Genomic DNA, 25,901 nt, shown 5'->3' with positions numbered 1-25,901 from the left:
TTTAATTTGAATGTTTTTTTTTTTTTATAAACTGTTTTTTTCTTTCTATTTCATCATAAAATTCGATATTAACTTGTGTATAAATATGTAGAAAATTGTTATTACGTTTTAAAATCAATCGTGTTATCATTTGCAAAAGTTATTCTGTTAATTTTGATTATTACTTTATTATATTAATGCATTGTAAAGTTAATTAGTTTCATGTTTAGTAATAAAGATAATAAATTTAGATAATAAAGATAAGTATAATTTCAATAACTTGAAATCAACAAATATTAATCTCAAAATAAAAATGAACAATGTGTCAAGGATTTTCTAAGATGTTCTATTTATTACGATATTCCAAGCAAGAGTTGATAATCATTTAAATTAATCTCTTATCGATTATTGAATAATAATGATAGATAAAGCAATGTGTACGTCATATTGGGAATACAAATTTATTTAAACAAATCAAATTTCAATACAGGTATGTATCTTTAATGTCACATGAGATATTTAAATAGTTGACATTTATATAAATATTTTGTAAAATTTATCCAAATTAATATCAGTAAAAATTGTGAAATATCCCTTCTACTAAAATTTATTATTACTTATCTTATGACTTGACTAATATAACCTTGACTAATAGATTTCTCATTTTTTTGTTTTTCTAATAGAAAGCAAGCAGTATTATAAGGAATGTTATTTCTCCAACAACTTCAAGTAACACTTATTGAATATATTTTTATATAAAGAGAAGAATTTTATTGATATAAAATAAAAATAAGAGAATATATAGATACCAGGTTAAATAATTGCTCAAAAATGGCTCAAAGTGCTTCTCTTTTAACACGTATAATGGCTACATCTACATTGGCTGCAGCACGTGCAGGAAAAATAATTCGTGATGTTATGGATCAAGGAAAATTGAAAATTGTAGAAAAGGGTAAAAATGATTTACAAACTGAAGCTGATCGTTGCGCACAGAAATGTATTATAACTTCCTTAAGTCGATTATTTCCAAACATCACTATTATTGGAGAAGAAGAACCAAATAATAGTGAAATACCACCTGATTGGATTGTTACTGATGTAGATGAAGATATGTTGAAATTAAAATTACCATCACATCTTGAGAACATAGATCCAAAAGATATATGTGTTTGGGTAGATCCATTAGATGGTAATATTTATCAATAATTAATCTTTCTATTGATCATTAAGAAAATTAATAAAAATTAAATTAAAAATCATTGTTATATTTTAAATAATTCTTTTCAGGAACATCTGAATATACACAAGGACTTGTAGAACATGTCACAGTATTGGTAGGAGTGGCGATTAAAGAGAAAGCAGTTGGAGGTGTGATCCATCAACCATATTATAAGGATAAAATAAAAGGTGAATTGGGTCGTACATTATGGGGAATTGATGGAGTAGGATATGGTGGATTTGAACAAAGTGCACCTCCCTCTGGAAAAAGATTCATTACAACGACACGGTAAAATTATTTTGAACAAAAAATTAATTACACAAATTATTTAAAATCAACAATAATATTTACGATGGTGGTTATTTTAGTTCACACTCGAATACAAATGTTCAAGCTGCTATAAATGCTTTGAAACCAGATGAAGTTATTCGTGTGGGTGGTGCAGGTTATAAAGTAAGTTATTCTTATTCTGTAATGTTGACGTTTGTAATATTTTGAATCGATTTTTAACTTTTGCCATATTTATAGGTAATTCTTCTTTTGGAAGGGAAAGCACATGCTTATGTATTTGCTAGTCAAGGTTGTAAGAAATGGGATACATGCGCACCTGAAGCAGTGTTGCATGCATGTGGGGGAACTTTAACTGATTTCTATGGAGAAAAATATGCGTATCATCCAGAAACAATATATCCAAATTTAAGAGGTGTTTTAGCTACTGCTCCTGCCGAAAAACATCAATGGTATTTAAATCAAATACCAGAAGAAGTCAAAGAAAATTTAGAAAAACGCAAGTAATTCATTTTATTATTGTATATTTTTCATATCATTCCTCAATGAATTAGTGATTTATTTATTATATATTAATTAATAATTTATAATATATTTCTTTTCTATATTAGAAAAGTTATTTATGATGTATTATATATATATATATATTTTAATTGCAAAACAATAAATCTATGAATGAATTATGTATGTTCATAACTGTTATATCAAATTTTAAATGTAAAAAATTTGTGAGAAGTAATTTACATTTTTTTAAAATATTAGTAGTATTTATTATTATGGTAATTAGTTGAAAAATTGATTAAAACTGTTTAAGATGTAGATAATAATGATTAATTGAAATAGATAATAATATGATTATTATTGGTAAAAAAAAACAAAAAAAGAAGATACTTATGCAATTTGTATTTATGCAACTAAAACAATTGTCTTACAATAATGTCAATCTATTACATAATTTGATATAAAAATGTATAAATTGTACTTTGTTGAGATTTCAAAATAAAAAAAAAACCACAAAATTATTTAAATATAATAAATAAATGTTATCACGTAGTTATAACATGTATGTGATAATACTATTATTATATTTAATAAAAATTGTAAATTTTTTAAAGTATTATATTAAAGATTATTCTCTTTGTCAAAAATAAAAGATTTGGTCTTTTATAATTTAGACTTTAACATATCACGTAATTCTCGGCGTAATATTTTCCCAGATGGAGTTTTTGGAATATTTTTAACAAATTTAACGCCTCCTCTAAGTTTTTTATGATTTGATACTTTTTCTAAAACAGATAATGATATAATAGTTATGTAAACAGAACAATTATTTTTTTTTTTTAAATCTGATTGAAAAATGCTGAATAGCCAAATAGCGCTCTTTTATATTAGAAGAAAATACTCTGAACATGTAATTACTTTTGACTTAACAAACATTATATGTTAGCACTTTTAGATTATGAATAAAAAAAAAAGTACGATCACGCTATTTGACGCTCAAACGATTAAGTCATATTATTAATATTACCATTAACATATTGAATTATTTCATCTTTCGTTATTTTACTTCGTTCTTGCTTAACTACAAAAGCAAGTGGCAATTCTCCTGCTTCTTCATTTGGTAATCCAATAACAGCAGCATCTTTGATTCCAGCACAATTTAATAAAATTGCTTCTAATTCTGCTGGAGGTACTTGGAATCCTTTGTATTTGATAAGTTCTTTTATTCGATCGACTATATAAAAATATCCATCTTCGTCGTAATATCCTACATCCCCTGTATGAAACCAACCATCTTTATCGATAGCTATATTTGTTGAATTAGTGTCATTGCAATAGCCTTTCATTATTAGATCTCCTTTGAAACACAATTCTCCTTTGCAATTAGGCCCCAATGCTTTACCTGAGTTAGGCTCATCAATAGATATTACCTTCGCTAAAAACAATGTTTGATTAAGTCTTATTAAATGAGACCTAATGAATTGAATGAAATTTCATTAAATGTTTACCTAAAGTATCAGGAGCCACTACTCCTACACTACCGAACTTGCAATTAGATGGTGATCGTAATACTGCCATAGTTGTTTCTGTTAATCCATAACCTTGTTTTATATTAGGAATATTTAATCTTTTTGCTACTGCTTCCTGAATATCTTCTGATAAAGAAGCTGCTCCACACCTATAAATATAATTATGTAAGAATTCCTGATTCATAAGATAGCACTATGACTTGTAAGAAATTCTACAGGAAAATTGAAAAGGGGTCATATTTGAACTGATGTGGTAGATTTACATTTATATCTTTTATATTTACCATATTGTTTTTATACTGGAGAGGTCATATCGACTAACGATAGGGTGTTTTGCCAAAAACACCATAAGCGGTGGAACTAAAGTTAAGGTTTCAATTTTGTATTTTTCTATTGCATGTAAAAATAATTTCTCATCAAAACGTGAAAGTATTATGCTTTTGGTACCAATGATAAATCCAACAATTAACACAGAAAATGAATATGAATGAAAATATGGTAATAGATGTAATAATACACCGTCTTTATGCAGTGAGTTCTCTTCGTTATCCTTCAAATGTTTTGCTACTATTAATAGATTTTTATTGGTCAACATAACTCCTTTCGGAAATCCTGTAGTTCCACTAGAGCACAATATTGCTGCTGTATTATTATTAATATCAAGTTTGCAGGCTTGAAAATTGTTTACTTCATTAACATCTACATCTGCTATTAAATCTTTCATATTAGGTAAATTATTACATTTAGAGCTAGTTAAAACAATTAATTTTGGTGGCAAAGGTAATTGTTTAATAACTTTTTTCAAAGTATTTAATGCTATCAAAGATGTAAAAATATATTTGGGCTTCAATATCGTCAATGCATGAGAGAACTCTCTCTCAACATACATTGGGTTTATGGGACAAACTGTAATTCCTGTAAATAATGCAGCACAAACAGGAATGCAGAACTCTGTATTATTTTCACTACATATAGCTATATGGTCTCCTACTTGTAAACCTATTTTTCTAAAATATACTGCTAATTTTTTACTATTGTTTAATATTTGCATATATGTTTGTTGCTCTTCTGTATGTGCATTGATCTAGAGAGAGAAAAGAAAAAGAATATTTTTTATTTATTTAAACTATAAATTTTAATAATTTAAGGATTATTTACTTCATGATGAATGAACATTTATATACCTGAGCAACATTAGTTCCATGTACTTGCAATTGATTTAAAAGCAATTCTCCAAAACTATTTTGCATTGAATTATCTTTCGTAAAAGATGAAGGTCCACGTAATATATTCTTATCTTCTTCCATGTTATATAATGTCTTTTTTATTATTAATTTATAATAGTTTACTACTTGCTGAATTGTATAAATTAGAAACACTATAATAATAAATAAATAATACATATATAAGAATTAGTATATAATTTATATTAATTAAGTTAAGTATAAGTTAGTTTATATTAACTCTATATATTTACCGATTTATACATCAAAAGTATAGATGCTGTTATTTAATTCAAGTCAGAAATGAAGCACGTAACGTTAAATTTCATCACGATATTAATTAAGCATAAATATCACGGTTAACTTCTTATCTACTTATTTGCATTATTTATTATCTGATGTAAATACAAAAGAAATTATGAATTTATAATAGAGTTATAACTCATTAGCTGATTATTATTATTATTATTAATTAAAATTCGTATCTTATTTCTTTAAGATTCCTTTTAATATTGTCCTCCCTTCTATGTCTCGGTCTACCTAGTGGTCTTTTCCAATTCGGTATACCGACCAGTGTTTTATGCGCCGTTCAATCCTCTAATAAGTATGTTTAACTTAAACGTAAGAGAGAGAGTAAACTAACAATTATTAGAAAACTGGATAGTTAGGTGATTGTTTAATTTTCAAATATTTGTTGAAGAAAAATTAATCAATACATATTTTTAATTCATAATAAATTGAATAATAATGAAATTATCTTTTAATATTGTTTTATTAATAGAAAGATAAAATATAAGACATTTGTATTCTTGCAAATGTTTATAAAAACAATAATTTATATCAATTTTATTCTATACAAATCTCAATTGTTTTATTTTATTTATTATACAAATCGTATATTAAATGACGTCAAATAAGATTACTGCGTAATGATTAGTATCTCTGTGATCAGTATTGTCAATTTTTGACATCACATCAAAATTATTTTAAATAATGGGCGTGTTCGGCTGAATTAAATCCCTAGTAAACTTAGTAAGTTACTAAAAGTCCTGAGCTAAGTTTGAAATGCATTCAATTAGGGTGGCGCCACAGTACGTACAGTGTCAATTTTAAAAGAAGCGCCAAATATTATTAGAGTAGGATTGAGAAATAAACAAGAAACACAAATTGTACCCATAACTGTTTTGTTATTCACATACTTTTTCATAAAATTAAATGATAAAAAATCAATAAACGTACTATTCACAGTTCACGATAGACGGAGGTTAAAATACAGGAGAACAAACGATATAGGCAATTTGTAACATTATCTGTCCCCCAAAAACGTAAGAAATAACTAATACTTATTTTTACCACTAGGGCGGCATGACGATCAGTGTGATTATTGCTTGCCGTATGGAAGGAAGAGGCGCTAGTGTATCACGTCGGTACGCTAGGCGCGTATCGCTACAACAAAGTGGAATTTATTTATGTCCAGATGAAAATTAGATGACGTCTTTTGAAATAACTCTCCATTTCTTATCTAATATAACATTAACATTATTTATTTATTTTTCTTATATGCAATTTCATGTTTTCACATAGAAAAATCGTCTAGAGACGAATTCCCGAGGACACCATAGGGAATTTTCAGAAATTTTTCTTAAATCTCTAGAAGATGACATCACATTACGTATCTAGGAATTGTTGTATGTTTTTGGAGTTCTTCAACACAAACATATATAACGTATATGTTTAATTTCATGTAACGTTTATATTGGGGAGTACATCTCTCCAAGTAAACTAGTGTATGTTTTGTGTGTTGTGCGTATTGGAAGTTTAGTATTGTTTTTCTGTAGAGATTAATTAACAATAGGAAACAAAAATTCGACAGTTATATTCTGCTTTAAAATAATATTAATGACGATATGGGTGTCCCAGCATTTTTTCGATGGCTAAGCAAAAAATATCCTTCTGTAATAGTGGAGTGCATAGAACAAAAAGTAGGTTAAACAATATTATTGTTTTTCATATTTAACTCATTGTAATAACAATTTCCATATATATTAACATAATTTATTAAATAATTATTATTTATCTGTTGCTTGAAATTTGTTATATTTGCTAAAAAAAAAAAAAAAAAAATAATGTTGAGAAATTGTTGACAAACTTTGTAGGTTATAATGTTCATTTATTGAGATGTTGTTTATTACTGTGTGTATGTTTATTTCTTCCTTATGAAATATTAGTTGAAGAGTTATAATTATTAATATTATATTTTTAATAACAGCCAATAAACTCAAATGGAGTAAATGTTCCTGTCAATACTGAAGATCCAAATCCAAATGGAGTGGAATTTGATAATCTGTATTTGGATATGAATGGAATCATTCATCCATGTACACATCCAGTAGATCAGTTAGTATATTATATTTAACATATATTATAATAATAATAATAATAATAATAATAATAATATATTATTAGCCCTCTGTAACTTTAGGTATAGTTTGACTTTACATTTTGCTCTAATGAGTCTTATGTTTGTTTATTTCAATTGTAAATATTTAATATAAGCATATTTATATATAAATATGCTATATTATTATATTTTAGAATTAAAATATTAAAATAATAGTAAATAATTTGATAATGATTAAAAGCAATCAATTTAATGGAGACTTGATGGAACAAAACAGCAATAATTACTTAAACCGCAAAGAATGAATATTCGTTTTATTTTATATAAATAATATTTGATATTTTATCACAGACCTGCTCCAAAGAATGAGGAAGAAATGATGGAGGCTATTTTTGAATGCATCGATCGCTTATTTCGCATTGTAAGACCCAGGAAATTACTTTATATGGCTATAGATGGAGTTGTAAGTTTTAACATATATATTTTAAATTAACAATTGTAAATTAATTAATATATTATGATGGAATTTTCTACATAAATATTTGTTGTAACTAATTAAATGCGTTATCATTGTGCACAGGCACCGAGGGCTAAAATGAATCAGCAAAGATCACGTCGTTTTCGTGCATCCAAAGAAACAAGTGAAAAACTTAATGAAATAGAAAGAGTGCGTTCTGAATTAGCTTCAAAAGGAGCTATATTACCACCAGAAAAACCAAAGGAAGAGCACTTCGATAGTAATTGCATTACACCGGTTTGTAAAAGAATTAATCAAAATTTATTATACTTGATTAGTATACAATCTAATGACGTAAAGTAACTTTTTATTATAGGGTACACCATTTATGGCAAGGTTATCAAAATGCTTGCATCATTACATACATGATCGTTTGAATAATGATCCTGGTTGGAGAAATATAACGGTTATATTGAGTGATGCCAATGTTCCAGGAGAAGGAGAACATAAAATAATGGATTTTATTAGAAAACAAAGAGGTAAAATCATACTTTTAGATGATCGTATATAAATATTAAATCAAATGATAGATTGATTTGATAATTATTTCTTTTTTCAACAGCTCAACCCAACCATGATCCAAATACGCAGCATGTTTTATGCGGTGCTGACGCTGACTTAATTATGTTGGGTCTTGCCACACATGAACCTAATTTTACTATTATTCGTGAAGAATTTAAGCCGAATAAACCAAAACCATGTGATATATGTGGTCAGTTGGGACACGAAATGCAAGAATGTACTGGTGCTGAACCTAATCAAAAAGAAGAGGAGAATACATTTTCTGCTGAATGCCAATATATATTTGTGCGATTAAATGTTTTAAGAGAATATTTGGAGAAAGATTTGCAGATGCCCAATTTACCGTTTAAATATGATTTTGAACGTGCCGTAGACGATTGGGTTTTTATGTGTTTTTTTGTAGGAAATGATTTTTTACCTCATCTTCCGTCATTAGAAATTAGAGAAGGAGCCATTGATAGACTTGTAAATTTGTACAAAAAAGCTGTGTATAAAACAGGAGTAAGTGTAATATTTACCTTTTTTTTCTTAATTATTTTTATTATTTATTATTCTCAATATATATAATAGAGAAGGTACATATTATTAGTTTATAATTATCTATTAAATTTGTGTCTAAACGTTTTATGTTATTAATTAACAAAATTTCTATAAATAATTTTGAGAAAACAATTGTGGTAATGATTTGTTTATATAAATATAAAAAATATGTGTAATTAGTATACTTAATTCTAATATATTTAAAAAGCATTATTTGAGAGAAATTATTAAAAATTGCAGGGATTCATAACGGATAGTGGTGACGTTAATTTAGATAGAGTGCAGTTGATTATGTCTGAACTTGGTGAAGCAGAAGATGAAATTTTTAAGAAAAGACAACAAAATGAATTGGCTTTTAAACAACGTGAAAAAGATAAGAAAAAGAGATTAAAAGCACTTAGCAATTATAAACCAAAATGGATTCCTACAGGACAATTTGCACCTACGGTGAGTCTTATGTTTAATTCTTTATTTTGTTTCTTTTTTTTTTTTTCTTTAACATAAAATTAGAAATAATTTGTATTACGATTATTCTAGCCACTGGGTCAATCCAAACCAATTGAAAATGCACGTCATGAAGCTTATCAAATGCGTATGCAAAATAAAAATTATAGTACCAGTTCAACGGAAAATGCATCATTAAATCCAGTGCTTGAGATGATGCTTCGTCCTGAGGTTTATATTTATTTTTATGTACACTTTTGATAAATTAATATGATTCATTTATTTGTCAAATCGATTAACTCCATTAAAAAAAGAAAGGAGAAAAGAAAAATTAAAATTAAAATACATTGTCATATTATTTACTGTTAAACAGTCATATAAAATTGTATTATTTAATATTTTGAAGCTCTCTGTAAAAAGAGGATTATTTTAAATATGAAAAGTTAAGCATTGATCAAATGCTTTGGTAGTAAAAATGTTTAACCAAATTTTTCCTAAGTGGAGTTAATTGCTTTAATCTTTTTACAGTTTATATTGCTTACATTGATCATATTTTTTAAATGTATTATTTAATAGGGTAAGGGTAATACAAACAAACGCAAAACCGATGAATTAGTAGAAGATGATACAGACGAAGAAGAAGTAGTACATGATGAAGTTAGACTTTGGGAAGATGGTTTTAAGGATCGTTATTACGAATCTAAATTTGATGTATGTTCCGACAATCTTGCATTTAGGTAATCAAATAATTTTATTGATAATAGTTAATAATTTCAATTATAATAATATCCAAATGATAAACAGTAATATAATATTATTTGTATTATTTTACAGAAACAATGTAGCCTTACAGTATGTACGCGGTTTATGTTGGGTTTTACGTTATTATTATCAAGGTTGCGCCTCTTGGAAATGGTATTTTCCATATCATTATGCACCTTTTGCTAGTGATTTTATTAACATTGGTGGACTTTCTACAGAATTTGAAAAAGATACTGTACCAGTAAGTATATACTCCTTTTTTTTTTTTTTTGAGTTATATTTATATATAGATAGAAAAATGTATATAATGTTGTATCGTTACAGTGTCGTCCTTTAGAACAGTTGATGGGTGTATTTCCAGCAGCTAGTAGTAAACACGTACCAGAACCATGGGCAAGATTAATGAACGATCCAGTAAGTATTAAATATTACACATACGACTTTGTGATACATAAATTATTACAATTTTTCTATAAAAAAAAATTTATCAATTTCAGAGATCTCCTATTATAGATTTTTATCCAGAAGATTTCAAGATTGATCTCAATGGAAAAAAATTTGCTTGGCAAGGAGTAGCTTTACTTCCATTCGTAGATGAAAAAAGACTGTTTAAGGCTTTAGAGCCTTATTATGACAGTTTAACAGAAGCAGAAAGTAAATAATTACATATTTGTAAAAATACAGGATATGATAAAAGATGTATCTACTATTAATGATAACAATTTGTTGCGTGTGTTTCTTATTTTTCTCAGAGAAACGAAACATACGTGGAGATGATCGACTATATGTTGGTTTGGGAAACAGTGGATATGATTTTATAAAAAATCTATATATGAATAAAGGGGGATTTGACGTTGAACATCCAGTGTATATAGATGGTATGAGAGGTAGAGTATTGTTAGCAGAAGATTGTATTGGAGACGGAGCTACTTTACTTTCTCCGATCAATGGATTACCAGTGAGAAATAATAAAGTATATTGGTAAGTTTTCTTCACAAAGTGTAGTATTTTCTCTTTTTTTTTTTTTTTATAATTATATTTATCATTTTGAAATTATAATCTTTGTTTCATAACGTTATTTATTTTTCTGCAGTGTACGCTTCCGTGATCCAAAATACAAAAGTAGTTTTATTTTCTCTACAAAAAGATTGAAAGGTGTTATAGAGCCGCCGAAAGTTTTGAAACCTCAAGATTTCGATCAAATGAATCGTAACAATGGTAATCAATGGAGACCACAAATTGGTTTTACACCTTCTACACGTGTGGCATCTTTAAGTGAAGGTGGTCATCGTATGCTTGAGTAAGTTTCCTCTGCGATTGCAAATATTGATTATTTTAATCTTTCGTCGATTTATCGTTCGATTATATAAAATATATATTTATTTTCTAATTTTTATTTTTTATTTTTTTTTACAGTCATCACGCAGGTTTTAATAGAGCACTTCCGATGTATGGACACGTACCACCACCTGTAAATGCGTATCAACAACATCGACACCAACACCACCAGCAGCACCATCATCAGCAGCATCATCATCAGCAGCAGCAGCAACAGCAACAACAGCAACAGCAGCAATACGGTAAGTTTGATTTCATTGCTTGATAATCATTAACGCATGGGCTTGGGTGGGTGCATACGTGTATACGTGTATGCGTGTGTGCGTGTGCATGTGTCACGGAAGTCCGAGAGTGCGTTGATACTCGTCGCGTCGAGTATTATTCGGTTTAACAATGTGCCGAGATTATCGGAGTAGAATGAAAATAGTACTTTATAAACGTCGAGTCGTTATAGATGAGCCACGTGTGTGTTTGTCTGCTGGGTGGGTAGTAGGAAGGAACCCTCATTGTTTTTTTCCCCTCTCTTCTTGTAGCTGTCGTCGTACTACTACCTACGATCATCTCTGCCCTCTTTTATTGTTTTACGTTTTGGCCCACCCCTCCTTTCTTTCTAACGTTTGACAAGGATGGGAGGGAGTTAGAGAGGGAGACGAATAAACCTTTATCGTTTAAACGATGATCCACATTTTTTCAGGAAATTTATTTGTTTTTTCTTTTTCTTTTTTTTTTTTTTTTAATAGTAAAAAGAAATACGAATCGATGAATCATGAATATATTGAAATAAGAAGAAGAAAAAGAAGAAGAAGAAGAATAAGAAAAAGAAGAAAAAGAAGAAGAAGAAGAGGAAGAAGAAGAAGATGAAGAAGATGATATACTTTAAAGTTGAGTTTCGTTTGGGGTAAAGCGCGTGCGCTCGCGCGCATCTCATCCGTTCGGAGAACAGGGCTGCTGGAAGGAGTGAAAAAGGGATGTTGCAAGGCCGAGGGGTTCTCGTTCTGGATTAGCTCAAAGGGTAGTTCGTCACGTAGAGCGTGACTCCGGCCGTTTCGTTGTTTGGCACGTCGAGTCAAGCAACGGTTGTCCCCGACTTTCGCCCAATTATAAAACAAACGCGGTGCACTCTGTAATTATCCAATTAGCGGATGTACCTCTCTTTCACCCTCATACCCTTCTGCGTCACGATCGTTGTCGTTCTCGTCGTTCTCGTCGTTGTCGACGATTGCGTTCAACTGTACAAGTTCTATCCGCCGTTGGCAAAAGGGAAACAAATGCGGACAAACTCGTCATCGTCATTCACCATTCATTCACTTCTCTTATTTTCTCTTCTCGTCGTTATCGTTATCGTTATTGAAATACTTCTACAAATTCCATCAAAATAGTATTACACCTCTTCTTTCAAGACTATTTATTTGATTCTTTTTCTCTCTTTTTCGAAGTAGTCCTTTTCTTTTTTTTTCTTTTCACACCATCTGCATACTTTGAACGTATTTAAATATTTATTAGATCTATCTCTGTAAATTTAACCCTTAACGAACGAATGTGCTGTCATACTGGCGACATTTTCAATATTTTAAAATAATCACATTGCCGGCATGACCTGATAATTTAGAAAATCTATTAAATTTTTGCATTAATTGTTACGGTTACAATGAAAAACGGTCGGCAATTGTTACTGGATGCATTTTTGAACGTTCCTTTTCAAGCATTAAGCGAGAAAACAATTTTTTAAACGTTCAATAAAGTCATTTTCTGACGAGATATGTAATTATTGTATTAAAAAACCCTGTGTTTCATATATGGGATTGTTAGAAAATGTACCAAAATATACAAAGTATAAGTAATTTTATACAGATTAAATGTAAATTCATAAAAAAAAAAAACAATTTATAAATATATACATTTTTATATATTACATAATATAAATATATATCTATTGGTTTATTTCAAATCTGATTATTTTTCTTTAATTTTCAATTTAGTATTCATTTATATGGACACTAATTTGTCCATATACTACTTATTGTTATTAAAAATTTCAAAAAAAAAAAAAAAAAAATCCAATAAAGTAAAATTAATAATACACTTTTTCTTGGTCTAAAAATAAAGCACTAAATATCTTTAAAAATCCGTCAATTTACAAAAGTCATTATTCTAGTAAAAACTACGCTCATTCGTTAAGGGTAATATCTTTTATATATTTTTTTTTAGAAATCTCTGTTTACATTTTTAAATATATAATAAATTATTATATATATATATATATGGTTTCTTTAACACAGTAGGATCTATAATCAATTAGTCAGCATGATTGATTTGAAGGATATTTATAGAAATAGTTTATTTCAAATGTCATTCTTTGCCTTATTTTTATTTTTTTTTCCAGATTTAATGTCTACTAATACAGACAATGTCGACAATCTTGATGAAAATTTTACTTGTTGTTTATTATTATAATTTTCTTTTCATTCAAAAGAAAAGTCATGATTTTTGTCATACGATTTGATATATATATTTATTTTAAGTATTTTGTGTGAACAAAATTTATACAAAATTTATACAAAATTTATACAAAATTTATACAAAATTAATACAATATTTATGCAACAAAATTTATACAACAAAATTTATACAACAAAATTTATATTATTTTATAATAAAAAATATTTTTTACCTTTTTGGCCAATTATTGTAAAAGAGAAAAAAAAATATATATATATCGATCAATCGATCGATCGATCGATAAGTAATATAAATGATTTAAACGTAAAAATGTTTTCACAAAATTTTTAAAACCTTTTAAATATTAATTATTTGAACAATCTTTTACGATGTCTATAATATGATTTAATATTTTATTCTGTGTTATTAGACGTTTTTAAATAATATTACAAAAGTAATCATTATTTTTTTCAGAAAAATAATAGTTATTATCACGATATCATATCTTTGGTCACTTTCTTCCTTTCTCCCGCCCCCCTCCTCTTCCTCCTCCTCCTCCTCCTCCTCCCTCTTAACCCTGAAGAAGGGTGGTCGGCACGCGGCACTGTATCTGGCATTTACATCCCTCGGTAAATCAATCACGCACGCTTGCCCACAACCGGTCTAACGTTTTGTTTTTACGTTAAAGTCCACCATATATATATATAGGCACGCGCACGCGTGTCCTACAGTTCACGCCTCTTCGAAATGTCACAGTGTCAAGACCAAACTTCTCTCGTAATTCATCTTTCCACAAATTTGTCGGCCTTTGTATACTTTTCTTCGTCTTTTCTTCATTTTCTTTCTTATTTTTTTTATTTTCGAGACTTGAATTTCTTCGAAATTTGATGAATACTTAAAAAAAAAACAACACACACACACACACACACACACATAGGATCATCGAGGGATCATTTAACAAATATTTTGAAGGGATGATTATCAATGAATTTTAATATCATTTTTGTCTGGAAGGAAACGTGTGTGTTTATCGTTTTGAAAATTATGAAATGTTTATTATATGTGCATACTGATTGGTCAATTTTTCGTTATAGAAAATAGAATTCTCGTCTAACGAGGGTTTTCTTTGAAACATTAATTTTTTGAAATGTTTTATGGGATTTTACAAATATTGTTTTAATATAACGCAATTTCTTGTACCGTTCTTGAGAATTCTTGGAATTTTAACAATTAACACATTGAACCCCGGCCTCGATTTATTGCAAGGATTTATTTCTGCTTTTTTTTCTTTTTTTTTTTTTTTTACTTTTATATAAGCTTGTTTTGCGCATTGATGTTTTTTTCTTCTTTTGGTATTTGTCCGTCTTTATGTATTTGTTTAACTTTTAATAAAATACAAATTATGATCGGACAAAAACTTAGGTCAACAGTTACTTTGCAATAATGTATTTAAAAGTTGGTACTTGTTATTGTCGTTGGACAATAAGTGGTGGTGACATTTAATGTGATTAATTTTTATTAAATTATTATTATTATTATTACATTGTTGCTATCATCGATATCGATTTGTCTTTGTGTTTGTTTCGTAATTATAAGTTTTTGCTTTATTTTTCTTTTTTCTTTTTTTTTTTTTTTTTCATTGTAAAAAACATCAATTGTTAATTACCTTGAGGAAAAAAAATAAAAAATGAACGAACGTTGTGTTATACGAGAAAAGTTTTCGTATTATTATGTGAATTGAAACACACAAAGCGTTATATATTAACCGGGTTATATATTGAGGTTTATAGTACAGGTATCCCTCCAACAACACGGTTTCTTTTAACACGGTTTCGCTATAACACGATTCACAAATTGCGGTAAATACTCCAACAACATGGTTTTGTTATAACATGATTTATAATTGTGGGAACTCTCCTAGAACACGGTATCCTATAAAACGGTTTTATCTCAAAAAACCTTTTTGCAACACTGTACTTTTACAGCCGTGGCAAGGCCGTCTTAAAGATTATTATTATTACCGTCTTAAAGATACAATGTTGTAGAAAGTATTTCTTCTCATCTTCATGGCCTGAAAACAAATGTGTTTCACACTGTTGTGAACTGAAAAACTTCTCTCAAAAAACCTTTTTGCAAACACTGTACTTTTACAGCCGTGGCAAGGCTTACTGTCTTAAAGATACAATGTTGTAGAAAGTATTTCTTTTCATCTTCATGGCCTGAAAACAAATGTGTTTCACACTGTTGTGAACTGAAAAACATCAACGTTAAATGTGTGTTGGAAGAAGACATGGTTCTCTTCAGTTAAAATAAAAAAACGTACGTGAATCGTCACAAAATGAAATTGGTTGTATATCAGAATTTGTTAAATCAATTGGAGACGAAGGTTTTGTGGAAATGAATATTGTGGAAGTTCAAGGTTTATTAGTGGAAGAAGAAATTGACGAAGCGAATTTGATAGAAATGGTGTCTGAAACTGTAAATCAAATTGATGTTTGAGGATCACTAGCACTGATGAAGATTGTCTTGTTAATAAATTAACATTAAAAATATTACAAGAAGGCTTAAATTTAGTTGAAAATCTCGAATGATTTTTCTTGAATGTGCTAATCCTTTCAAAGAAAGGAACCGAAAATTCAAAAGGAAATATCAAAACTGTCTAACTGTATACCAAGAAATTTACAATGATCTGATAAGAAATAACAAGCAATGTAAAATTACAGATTTTTTAAAAAGGGAAGAAGATGTAAGAACTTAAAAAAAGAAAAACGTTCTGAAAGAAAGTCAAGGTGATATCATTCCACCGAAAAAACGTTCTCGGTTGAAATTAATTGAGCAATGACGACGAAGAAATAAATTAAATTAAAGTTGCGTTAAATTATAGGATAATATTTTTTGTTCTATATTGTTCATACATTTATATTGTTAATAAAAATTAAGTTGTTTATTTAAAAAAAAAAATATTTGTTTTTAAAAAATGTTCCGAACGTAACCCTCCTTTTTGCATTGGCTCTGGGTCTCAAACAACACGGTTTCAAATAACACAGCATTTTGTAGGAACCTATCTACCGTGTTGTTGGAGGGAGACCTGTAATTCAAACTATACCCCTTTCATCAATCTCAATACAAGTATTATAACGTTAAACTAGTTCAAATATTTCTGACATGTCTGACTTGATGTTATAGGAAATTACGATCTTTACTATTTAGGAGGTCCTCTTTTGATTCGATCAATGTGTCATAAATGAGGGTTTTTTTTTTAGATGACTCTGCAAGAAAAAAAGATTCCATTGGATATAGGTTGGGTAAACATCAAGGTATACGTCAACGACAAATTAATAATAATTTACCATAATCCCTTGAAGTCAAAAATTGTGGTTAGAAAAAAAAGTATTCTAATAACACACATCACGTATTGTAATTACTAAATGAAACCTTTTCAAATATGTGGGTCCCCGTATACTACAAATATTTTCTAATGATTTTTACAATATCGTTTTTAAAAGTTTCTAATATATATATATTCTGTAAGTATTTAAAAAATATGTCGTAAATTTTGTCTCTTTTGAATATCTTTATGCAATGTATATATGTACGACAATCGTTAATGGGGGGAACAAATTTAACTTGAATTAAATCAAACTAACCATATGTGTAAACTTATCCATCAATGTGTTTCAATTTTACCTCTTATGACTAAAAAATGTTGATATATATTAGATATACATCAAAAATATATATTATAAATATATTTTTATATTATAAATATTATATATATTTTTATTATATAAATATTATTATATATAATATAATATTATATAAATATATATATATATATATATATATATATATATATATATATATATATATATATATAATATAGAACAATTAATTTAATTGAATTACTAGTAAATTAGTTAATTTAGAAGAAATAATTTAAGAATAAGTAACGTTACTTTTAAACGTTACTTTCAAAGATCTAAAACCAATTAGAAACTCATTATATATAGTATATATATATTATATATGAACGAATATCTTGAAAATAGGACGTCATAAATTTTCTTCGAAGTATTTTTTATCAATTGTGTACGAATCGTCAAGACAACGAGCTTCGTGTAAGCAAGCAAGTAAAAGTGTGTATAGGGTGTACGTCCATCTCTTTCTTTCTTTTTCTCTTTCTCTTTAGTAGTATGGGGTGGGGTGAAAGGCGATGAGAAAAGAGAAAGAAAAAGTGGAAAAGAGGAAAGTGGAAAGAAGAAGAAGGAAGGAAGAAAGAAAGAAAGAAAGAATGAAAGAAAGAAGGGTCTCGTCCATCCGTCCATCTTCTCATCGTTGGGATGACAGGTGCCGGGCCCCTCGTTAGACAAATTAAGCTACGTTCCTGGGCTCTCGCCTCGTTGGTGGCAGAACGTTTCTCTGTCTCTATTCATACGTTCTTTATCTCTTCTCTCTGTCTCTCACGTGAGCTCGTTCGGGACTGGTTTCGAGTGGACTGCAAACACTCGTGCAGCAGCGGTAGCAGAGGAAGCGGTGGTGGTGATGGTGGTGGTGACGACGGCAGCAGCAGCAGCAGCAGCAGCACCAGGCACCAGCACCAGCACCAGCACCAGCACCAGTACCAGTACCAGTACCAGCACTAAGCACCAGCACCAGTACCAATAGTATAACAGCAAAATTTCAAGCATAACGAATCTTCCGCATGAAACTTCTTACAAGAAAAGGAAGAAATAATTCATTCGATTGTAGAAACTAATTATTTATTTAGGAACAAGTAACGTTACTTCTTTTTTTCTACATTGTTTCGTTTCATTATCTCAAAGAATATCACATTTCTTATCGTTATAGTTAATTCCATACAACGCGTAAAATATTAAATCACACGTTATACGATAATCTACTTATACTTATTTAGAAATTAGCGCAGAATCATTTTTATTTTAAATATTTTTTTTGCTTTATTACGAAAAAAAAAAAACGAAAAAATTACTATTATTAACAAATTTACTTACCTTAAAAACAATCAATATCATTTTTCAATATTTCCTTCGTTAGGATATATTAAAATTTCATTGAAAGACTCGTCCTGTGTTGTGTCTCTTTGAAAATGCGACATCTTATTGAAACGCGTTTAATTTATCTCGCGATAAATTACTAAATCGAAACGATTTAAATCGAATTTTTAGTTAAGTATGAAAATGACGTTTAAGGTTGTTATTTGAAAGCTCTTATAAATAGTACATATTCATATTTACGATGATGGCGTATACGTTTCGTACAAAAATTACCACCTCATCGATTATTTCTTTAACCACTACCGGGTGGCGAGTACGTCCGTTTACCATGTTTCTCTCTCTCTTTCTCTCGTTTTTCTCTTTCTTTTTCTCTATTTCTGTCATTCTCTTTCCGTGTCTCTTGAGAATTTACAAAAACGCCTACGCGAGGTATTACCCGTAATGTACGCGTCGTCCATTACACGCCATTATCCATCCATTAGTGCTTCGACGGTGAATTAAATGGTGGTCGAATCCAGAGAAGAAGAAGAAGAAGAAGAAGAAAAAGAAGAAAAAGAAGAAAAAGAAGAAAAAGAAGAAGAAGAAGAAGGGCCCTGCGATACGAACGAGAAGCTTCTTTATATTTGCTTCTCTCTCTCTCTCTTTCTCTTTCTTTCTTTTTCTCTGTCTTTTTCTTTCTTTGTAAAAGGAAGTAAAAAAGAACAAAAAAAAAAAAAAAAAGAAGAAAATAAAAGAAAGACGAAAGAAAAAGAATAAGAGGAAGAAAGCAAAATCGCAAGAGGAGACTACATCGAAGAGATAGTACGAGTTGACAGGAAGAAAGAGAGGAAGATAAAGGAGACGTAGATGCCGGCAGCACATCTTTCTTTCTTTCTTTCTCTCTTTATTTTTCTCTCTCTCTCTCTCTCTCTCTCTTCAAACGTTCATTCATCTTTAGTCTATTCATATTACTCGAGTAGAAGAGGTCTACCTGCGTAGCTATTTTATATGGTATACCTATTAAGGTATATAGAAGATTTATCATGATTTATCTTGAAAAATAGATGAGAATCAAAAATAACACACTAATAATAATAAAGTATACTAATTTTTCATTCTAATCGGTAAGATATGAATAAGTTGTATTAATATAATAGATTTTACTTGTGTTGACAAATTTTCAAAAAATCAAAACAAAAACAACAACATATATTACGGGTTACTCGTGAAGAGTGTTGTCAAGGTGTTAAGAGAGAGAAAGAGACAAGGAGAGAGGGTGACGAGCAAAGATCATAAATCGAGATTGAGATTCGAATCTAGATAGGATCGGAAGTCGCGTATCGATGATACCGATAATACTACTCGTGCAGGCGGCAGCCGCCTATGCTCTCTCTTCCTTTTTGGTTTGACGGGTTCGGGGATGGATACGATACGGTGTTGTATGGTGTGTGGTGTTGTATGGTGTGTGGTGGGTCCCTCTTTTCGCTCCTATCATGCTTTTCGCTCCTAGCGTGGGGCTGACGGGCGTCACCGACAGCGCCGCGGCTAATTTCCCCGGCATTGAGCCGCATTGTACTCTAAATCGGCCTTCTGCAGTTTCCTAAGCCACCCAACGAAAACCAACATAACAACGGACCTAACGTCTATGTATATATATATATATGCGTATATTCACATATATGTTTAACAGTTCACGTTTTAACAGATTTATTTTCAATGTGATCAAATTTATTCAAATTTGTCTAACTTTGTAATCTTTATTAAAAGTAACTCATTGAGACTTTGATTAAGGGGCATCATTAATGTGAAATTTCGAAACAAATCGAATTTTTATTCTTGTTTTTTTTTTTTTTGTATATTTCGATAGTCCCTAGTAGTAGCATGAGATATTGTTGTTGATAAGATTTGTCTTACTAAGGTAATTAATTTTCTTTTGATTTATAAATCTTAACAAAACAATTCGAACATTTGTCAATTATAAAATCATGGATTATAATAGATTTTCTATAAATTCTTTTGTGTAAATCGATCTTCCTTCACTTTTTTTTTTTTATTTAACTTTTTCCATTTACAATTAGTAAAATCAAAATACGCGTAAAAATAAAAAAACGTGTAACGTGTGCAACCGATTTAAGATTTGTTTTACTTTTTAACGGATTCGTGTGTGTCGGACCGGCTAAGAATAAGAAATCGCTCGAGGATGCGACGAGAATGAAGCGACTAGAAAAAAAGAAAAAAAAAAAAGGGTAATAAGAGTGAGAGAGAACGAGAAAAAAGTGTGTGAGAAAAAGAGAAAGAAAGTGAGAGATAGAATGAGAGGTAGTGAGTGAAAGAGAAGGAGAAAGAGATAAGGATAAAGATAGAAATAGAAATAGAGATAGAGATAGAAAAAGGGATGGATTAAGTGCAAGTAGAAGAAGAAGAAGAAGAAGAAGAAGAAAAAGAAGAAGAAGAAGAGAGATACCGAGACTCGAGTCTCGTTGAGAGGGATCCTCCCTATCGTGAAGGGTCCACCGCGTAGACAGTCTCACTAATTACGCCGCGCCTCATTAGCGTGGAAGCTCGCTCTCGCTTAAGGACACGTACGCCCACTACTCTCTCTCTCTCTCTCTCATTCTCTCTCTTTTTCTCTCTTATTCTTTTCCCTTTCCTTTTCTCTCTCTCTCTCTCTTTCTGTCTCTTGCTCGCTCTTCGGCTTCGTCAAAGATATACGGATTTGTTTCTCTCCCTCTGAAACAAGCGGAGGAGGAAAGTAGAGACCTCTGCAACACTCTTGGAATCGTCGGTGCAAAAGTTGGGGGTGTGGGGTGTGGATGTAGGAGAAGGAGAGGGGGAAAGGGAAGGGAAGGGAAGGGAAGAGAAAGGGGAGGGGGAAAAAGGAAGAAGTATTAGCAATTAGAAAAGTTCTTTCTCGTTCTCAGTATAGAGTAAAGTTCGAAGAGGTGCTTCTCTTATTAACACGGTTATAGATATGTTGTTTCTCTTTCTCTGTAATTTTTTATCGAAATACAATCGATTTGTTGGTTTTTTTTTTTATTTTCATTCGTTCGTTCGTTCGTTCGTTCGATCTTTCAGATTTTGTTTGATTTATTTCTTGTTTACTTTCTTATATTATTTATTTGTTTGTTTCTCTGTTTTTTTTTTCTTTCTTTTTGACGCGTTGAGTTTTTACAAAAGTTTTTTTTTAACGCAAAATTTAAAACGAGTCAAATTGAGAATTATAGAGAAAGCACAGACACACAGACGAGACAAAGTTGCTTTGATTATCAATTCCTCGGTTGACCGATTTTCAGATTCCGCAAGAGCAATCACCGATCCTTGTCCTGGTCAATCCTAGAGGAGCGTGAAATTCTATTAAACCGTCTCGATTTACAGAATAGAGAGGGTTGTTCGCGCGATTTCTAGTAGCGGTGGGATGTGGGATGTGGAAAGTGAACGTCTCGTCGTCGACCCCTTTAACGTTCGATATAGTAGAATCCAAAAGGGTCATCCGATTGATTCGTTTGAACTTTTACTTAAACCCTAAACTTGTCTTTCCACCCCTATCGTCAAATCGATATCTCGTCGAACTTTGATTTATTATAATGGCTATTTATTACTTATGCGTCATCGTTATGTAAGGACAAAGGGAGAAAAACAAAAACTTATCGAGAGATATTGAATCATTAACGATCTCGATTCGCGTAATCTTTTAATGTTTCTAGGGATAGATAATATATAGATATATATATATATAAAATGTAATAGTGTAGAATTTGCTAAATCGTGATCCTCCTCAATCTAGGGGTAACGGGTCTGTAGGAAATAAAATAATACCAATTTCCAGCAAATATTAATATAATTAATATATTATAATTATATTAATACAAAGTTAATATTATTATACTGTGAGCATTGATAATCGAGTTGCTGAAGAAGTCCTAATAAAAGGACGAAACGTTCTACAATATCAAAACAATACCCTATTAACACAAAATATTGAAAAATATTAAATACATGTGTATTTTTAATATTTTGTGCTACTAGGATATGTTCTGATTCTTTTTACTTGTCCAACTTCTTCCCTATGATACAAAGTTTGTATACATTTTATTTTGTGGACACGAAAAACAACTAATTCTTATATATATAAATATATTATTAAATTATATTTTGTTTTATGTAAATAGAATAGACTCGTGTAAAAATATTGACAAGAATATTAGTGAATTATATTATATAATATTCGATGATTATTTAATTAAGAAACAATAATTCTTTTATAATAGATTTATATGCTGTAGTAAGCACACTTGAAATAAGCTTTAAACGGTCGAGTCATTTTCGAATAGGCTCAAAGAGTCGAAGATGAGTGCGTCATCTTGAATTACATCTTCGTGATCTAGTTCGAAAACGTTTGCAAACGACTACTTTATACAAATGGGAATGCATCGGCATCATTGTTAAAGGACTGAACAAACTATTCTAAGGTTTTTCTTCGTTCGATATTCAACTACACATGAATAGAGAACCTTTTTCGTACCTTCTTTAATACATAATACCATATAAAAAGTAAATGGTGCGTATTTCCGAGACACAGAAGGGATGTTTAGGTTTTTCTATCTCTCTTTCTTTCTCTCTGTCTCTGTCTCTCTCTCTCTCTCTCTGAGTTTCCTTTTCTTTTTTTTTTTTTATTGTCAAGGATTACTCGGTACACCTGTTCTCTAACCTCTAATTTTCCTTTCCTCTATTATTATTCTCTAGTTTTCCTTTATTCGTAACATTTTTGTTCAAAGTGGTGCAATCGTTTCGTGCCATTCTTAATTTCCAAGAAACATAGATTTTTATTCATAGAAAATTATAGGAAGATTTTTCAGATTATATATATAGATAGATAAAGATCATCTTATTTTAGGATAAAAAAAATTATCATCTTAAATGTGATGTTCAAAATCTTAAAAACTAATAATTACTTTACAAGTAAAAGTAAATTAATCAAACATAATTCTTTTGAGAAAAAACAAAAACGTAAGAAACATTGAGATTGGTTTTTTATTTTTTTTTCAATATTCTTTCTAAATAGATAGATAGATAGATAGATAAAGAGAAATAGATAGAAGATCGTTTTTACGTGTGGTTAAGCGCTCTTTCAATTGCGTTAAGGAAAAAAAAAAAAAAGAAAAATCATCGTCGCGACCAAGAAAGATTTCCTCTTTACTTTTCTTTTTTCTTTTCTTTTCTTTTCTTTTTCTTTTTTTTCTTCATCTTTCTACGTCGGCCCGTTTCTTTCCCTTTCTTCGTTTTCATTCCAATTAACCTTGAAGCCACGAAGCGGCCAGGAGTCTCGCCGCAGGATGTGAGGGAGAACCAACGTATAAAGGGGGCAGTCGAATGAGATTAATTCAGAATCGACGACGAGTTTTTTTCCTCCCTCGGTACACGCATGCACGCGCATACGATGAAGTAGTAGAAGGAGATGGCAAGCAATTTCTCTCTCTCTCTCTCTCTCTCTTTCTTTCTTCAAGCATCAAGCAAAGAAGCGTACAAAGCTATGATTTCTTTTGAACCATCCGTTTCCTCTACCACTCCACTTTGGGAAAGTACGAGTAAAAAAAAAAAAGAAAAAAAAAAAACCATATATATATAAAATAAGAGGTTAAAATCAAAAAAAGAAAATAAATTCGGTTCCAACCGTACGACATTCATTTTCGATCGAAAGTACGAATATCGTTTTTTTTTGTTTTTATTTTTGTCGAATAAATTATTTATGTTTCGCGTTATATTTCATGATAACCGAGACAACCGAGTTACTCTTTTTATTTCCTCTCGATCTAGGGTAATATAGAGATCCTGTAGGAGAGATGCGCCATTCATATTCAGCTCATGTGTGCCATTGGCTGAAAATTTTGGTGGACCGCTTGAATTTATAATAATTTTATTCGTTTAACTTATTCAATTTTAATATAAATTGTTAATTATCATTAAATACAGTTCATTTCTTTATTTTTGTTTTATATTTGATGCAATTCATTATTTCATAATTATTTCAATGTTTAAATCATTCGCGCGCAAAATCGAGTTCCGGTCCACCAGCAATGTACATGGCGCATCCCTCCTACAGGATCCCTAGGGTAATATACTCGTTCTTTTTGTTTTTTGTTTTGAGTCTTGGAAATATTGTAGTCTTTTGTAAAGAAAATTGTTCGTGTTTATCATCTACGTAACCATATTCATATGATTTTCTACGATTCATCGCGCTCGGTTACATCTATAAGCGTTTGTACTCTTTCTCATCGGAAAATTCGAAGGGCATTTGTGTAATATCGAAAAACCACATGAGAAAGTGGGATGGATACCTACTCGAAATCCATGTTATGTAGTTTGGATCGTACGCGGTTGATGCTGTTGTTGATGGTGAAGGAGGTGGTGAAGGAGTAGTAGAAGGAGGAGGAGGAGGAGGAGATTCGAAGAAAAGGTGAACCTTCTTTGGGTACCGAGGGTGTGCTGCGCGGTTTTCCACCTCATTTCCGCGCGAGAACCCGAGGGACCGACCGATGCTAACGTTAACCTCTTTTTAAAGTACGACTTTCTTTTTTTTTTCTTCTTCTCCTTCTTCTTCCTTCATCTTTTTCTTTTCTCTCGACTTTTTCTTTTTCTTTTTTTTTTTTTTTTTTTAGCCCCTCGTTATATGCCTTCTTTTGCCAAGAGCATCGGGAACAGTTTAGGAGGATGATCCAACGAAATCGGATTTACAAGGCGTTGTTTGTAGCACCCTTCCTTCCATGGTGGTTACACACTCTACCACCGAGTTCATATTTTTCTCTTGTAATAAAAAGAAAGTGAATGAATGAATGAATGAATGAATGAAAAAAAAAAGAGAAGAAGAAAAATAGGAATAAGGGAAAATGATTCATTCCCTATTCTACCTTCTTCTTTCTTTTGAAAATAAAATTATATTTTTCATTCTACTTCTTCGTGTGAACAAATATATATATATATATATATATATATGAGAAAAAGAAAAATGAAGAAGAAAAAAAATAGAAATATTAAGAATAGATAAATGTTATTTTTATCTTAGATAAGTTTCTTGTTCCTTTTTAGCTGTTACAATGTAGAGACAAGTTAGTAGAACAGTGTTCCGACAAGAAACGGAAGTACAATAACCGGAGGCACGTTCTCTTTTTTTCTCTTCGATTGGCAGATCCATGACGCGTCTCGATTAC

General features: G+C 30.1%; 3 protein-coding genes across 3 annotated transcripts in view; 2 read left to right on the top strand and 1 right to left on the bottom strand.

Annotated features, from left to right (window-relative positions):
* Positions 1 to 70: 70 nt before the first annotated feature.
* Positions 71 to 2,505, top strand: LOC107064153 (3'(2'),5'-bisphosphate nucleotidase 1). Its single transcript, XM_015316530.2, has 5 exons — positions 71 to 469; positions 663 to 1,168; positions 1,267 to 1,486; positions 1,567 to 1,651; positions 1,727 to 2,505. Exons 2-5 carry the CDS (start codon positions 811 to 813, stop codon positions 1,991 to 1,993), a joined length of 930 nt encoding a protein of 309 aa, XP_015172016.1. The 5' UTR covers positions 71 to 469; positions 663 to 810; the 3' UTR covers positions 1,994 to 2,505.
* Positions 2,375 to 5,670, bottom strand: LOC107064152 (luciferin 4-monooxygenase). Its single transcript, XM_015316529.2, has 6 exons — positions 4,994 to 5,670; positions 4,701 to 4,894; positions 3,801 to 4,600; positions 3,496 to 3,665; positions 3,015 to 3,422; positions 2,375 to 2,772 (listed from the first exon to the last, which is right to left on the bottom strand). The coding sequence occupies exons 2-6, from the start codon at positions 4,821 to 4,823 to the stop codon at positions 2,651 to 2,653; spliced, it is 1,623 nt and encodes a 540-aa protein (XP_015172015.2). The 5' UTR covers positions 4,824 to 4,894; positions 4,994 to 5,670; the 3' UTR covers positions 2,375 to 2,650.
* Positions 5,671 to 6,468: 798 nt separating this feature from the next.
* Positions 6,469 to 25,901, top strand: part of Rat1 (5'-3' exoribonuclease 2 Rat1) — a 38,954-nt gene continuing 19,521 nt past the window's right edge. Inside the window, exons 1-15 of the mRNA XM_089178427.1 lie at positions 6,469 to 6,721; positions 7,009 to 7,136; positions 7,492 to 7,603; positions 7,721 to 7,894; positions 7,974 to 8,136; positions 8,220 to 8,680; positions 8,960 to 9,166; positions 9,257 to 9,394; positions 9,740 to 9,900; positions 9,998 to 10,166; positions 10,250 to 10,339; positions 10,423 to 10,579; positions 10,678 to 10,906; positions 11,019 to 11,225; positions 11,342 to 11,505. Coding sequence (XP_089034553.1) covers positions 6,647 to 6,721; positions 7,009 to 7,136; positions 7,492 to 7,603; positions 7,721 to 7,894; positions 7,974 to 8,136; positions 8,220 to 8,680; positions 8,960 to 9,166; positions 9,257 to 9,394; positions 9,740 to 9,900; positions 9,998 to 10,166; positions 10,250 to 10,339; positions 10,423 to 10,579; positions 10,678 to 10,906; positions 11,019 to 11,225; positions 11,342 to 11,505 — 2,635 coding nt within the window. The 5' untranslated portion in view covers positions 6,469 to 6,646. The remainder of the gene's footprint in view (positions 6,722 to 7,008; positions 7,137 to 7,491; positions 7,604 to 7,720; positions 7,895 to 7,973; positions 8,137 to 8,219; positions 8,681 to 8,959; positions 9,167 to 9,256; positions 9,395 to 9,739; positions 9,901 to 9,997; positions 10,167 to 10,249; positions 10,340 to 10,422; positions 10,580 to 10,677; positions 10,907 to 11,018; positions 11,226 to 11,341; positions 11,506 to 25,901) is intronic.

Source organism: Polistes dominula, unplaced genomic scaffold, assembly GCF_049000335.1.
Source record: "Polistes dominula isolate Pdom_NZ unplaced genomic scaffold, Pdom_raw_medaka contig_77, whole genome shotgun sequence".
Classification (NCBI taxonomy): domain Eukaryota; kingdom Metazoa; phylum Arthropoda; class Insecta; order Hymenoptera; family Vespidae; genus Polistes; species Polistes dominula.
The sequence above is the reverse complement of the archived record's forward strand: the minus strand, read 5'-3'. Positions and strand labels throughout refer to the sequence as shown.

Coding starts and splice junctions, on each gene's coding strand:
- LOC107064153 (XM_015316530.2), top strand. CDS start 811: ATGGCTCAAAGTGCTTCTCTTTTAACACGTATAATGGCTACATCTACA. Junction 1,169..1,266: donor TTGGGTAGATCCATTAGATG/GTAATATTTATC, acceptor AATTCTTTTCAG/GAACATCTGAATATACACAA. Junction 1,652..1,726: donor TGGGTGGTGCAGGTTATAAA/GTAAGTTATTCT, acceptor CCATATTTATAG/GTAATTCTTCTTTTGGAAGG.
- LOC107064152 (XM_015316529.2), bottom strand. CDS start 4,823: ATGGAAGAAGATAAGAATATATTACGTGGACCTTCATCTTTTACGAAA. Junction 3,666..3,800: donor TCCAGTATAAAAACAATATG/GTAAATATAAAA, acceptor TTATATTTATAG/GTGTGGAGCAGCTTCTTTAT. Junction 2,773..3,014: donor AATAATTCAATATGTTAATG/GTAATATTAATA, acceptor TATCTGTTTTAG/AAAAAGTATCAAATCATAAA.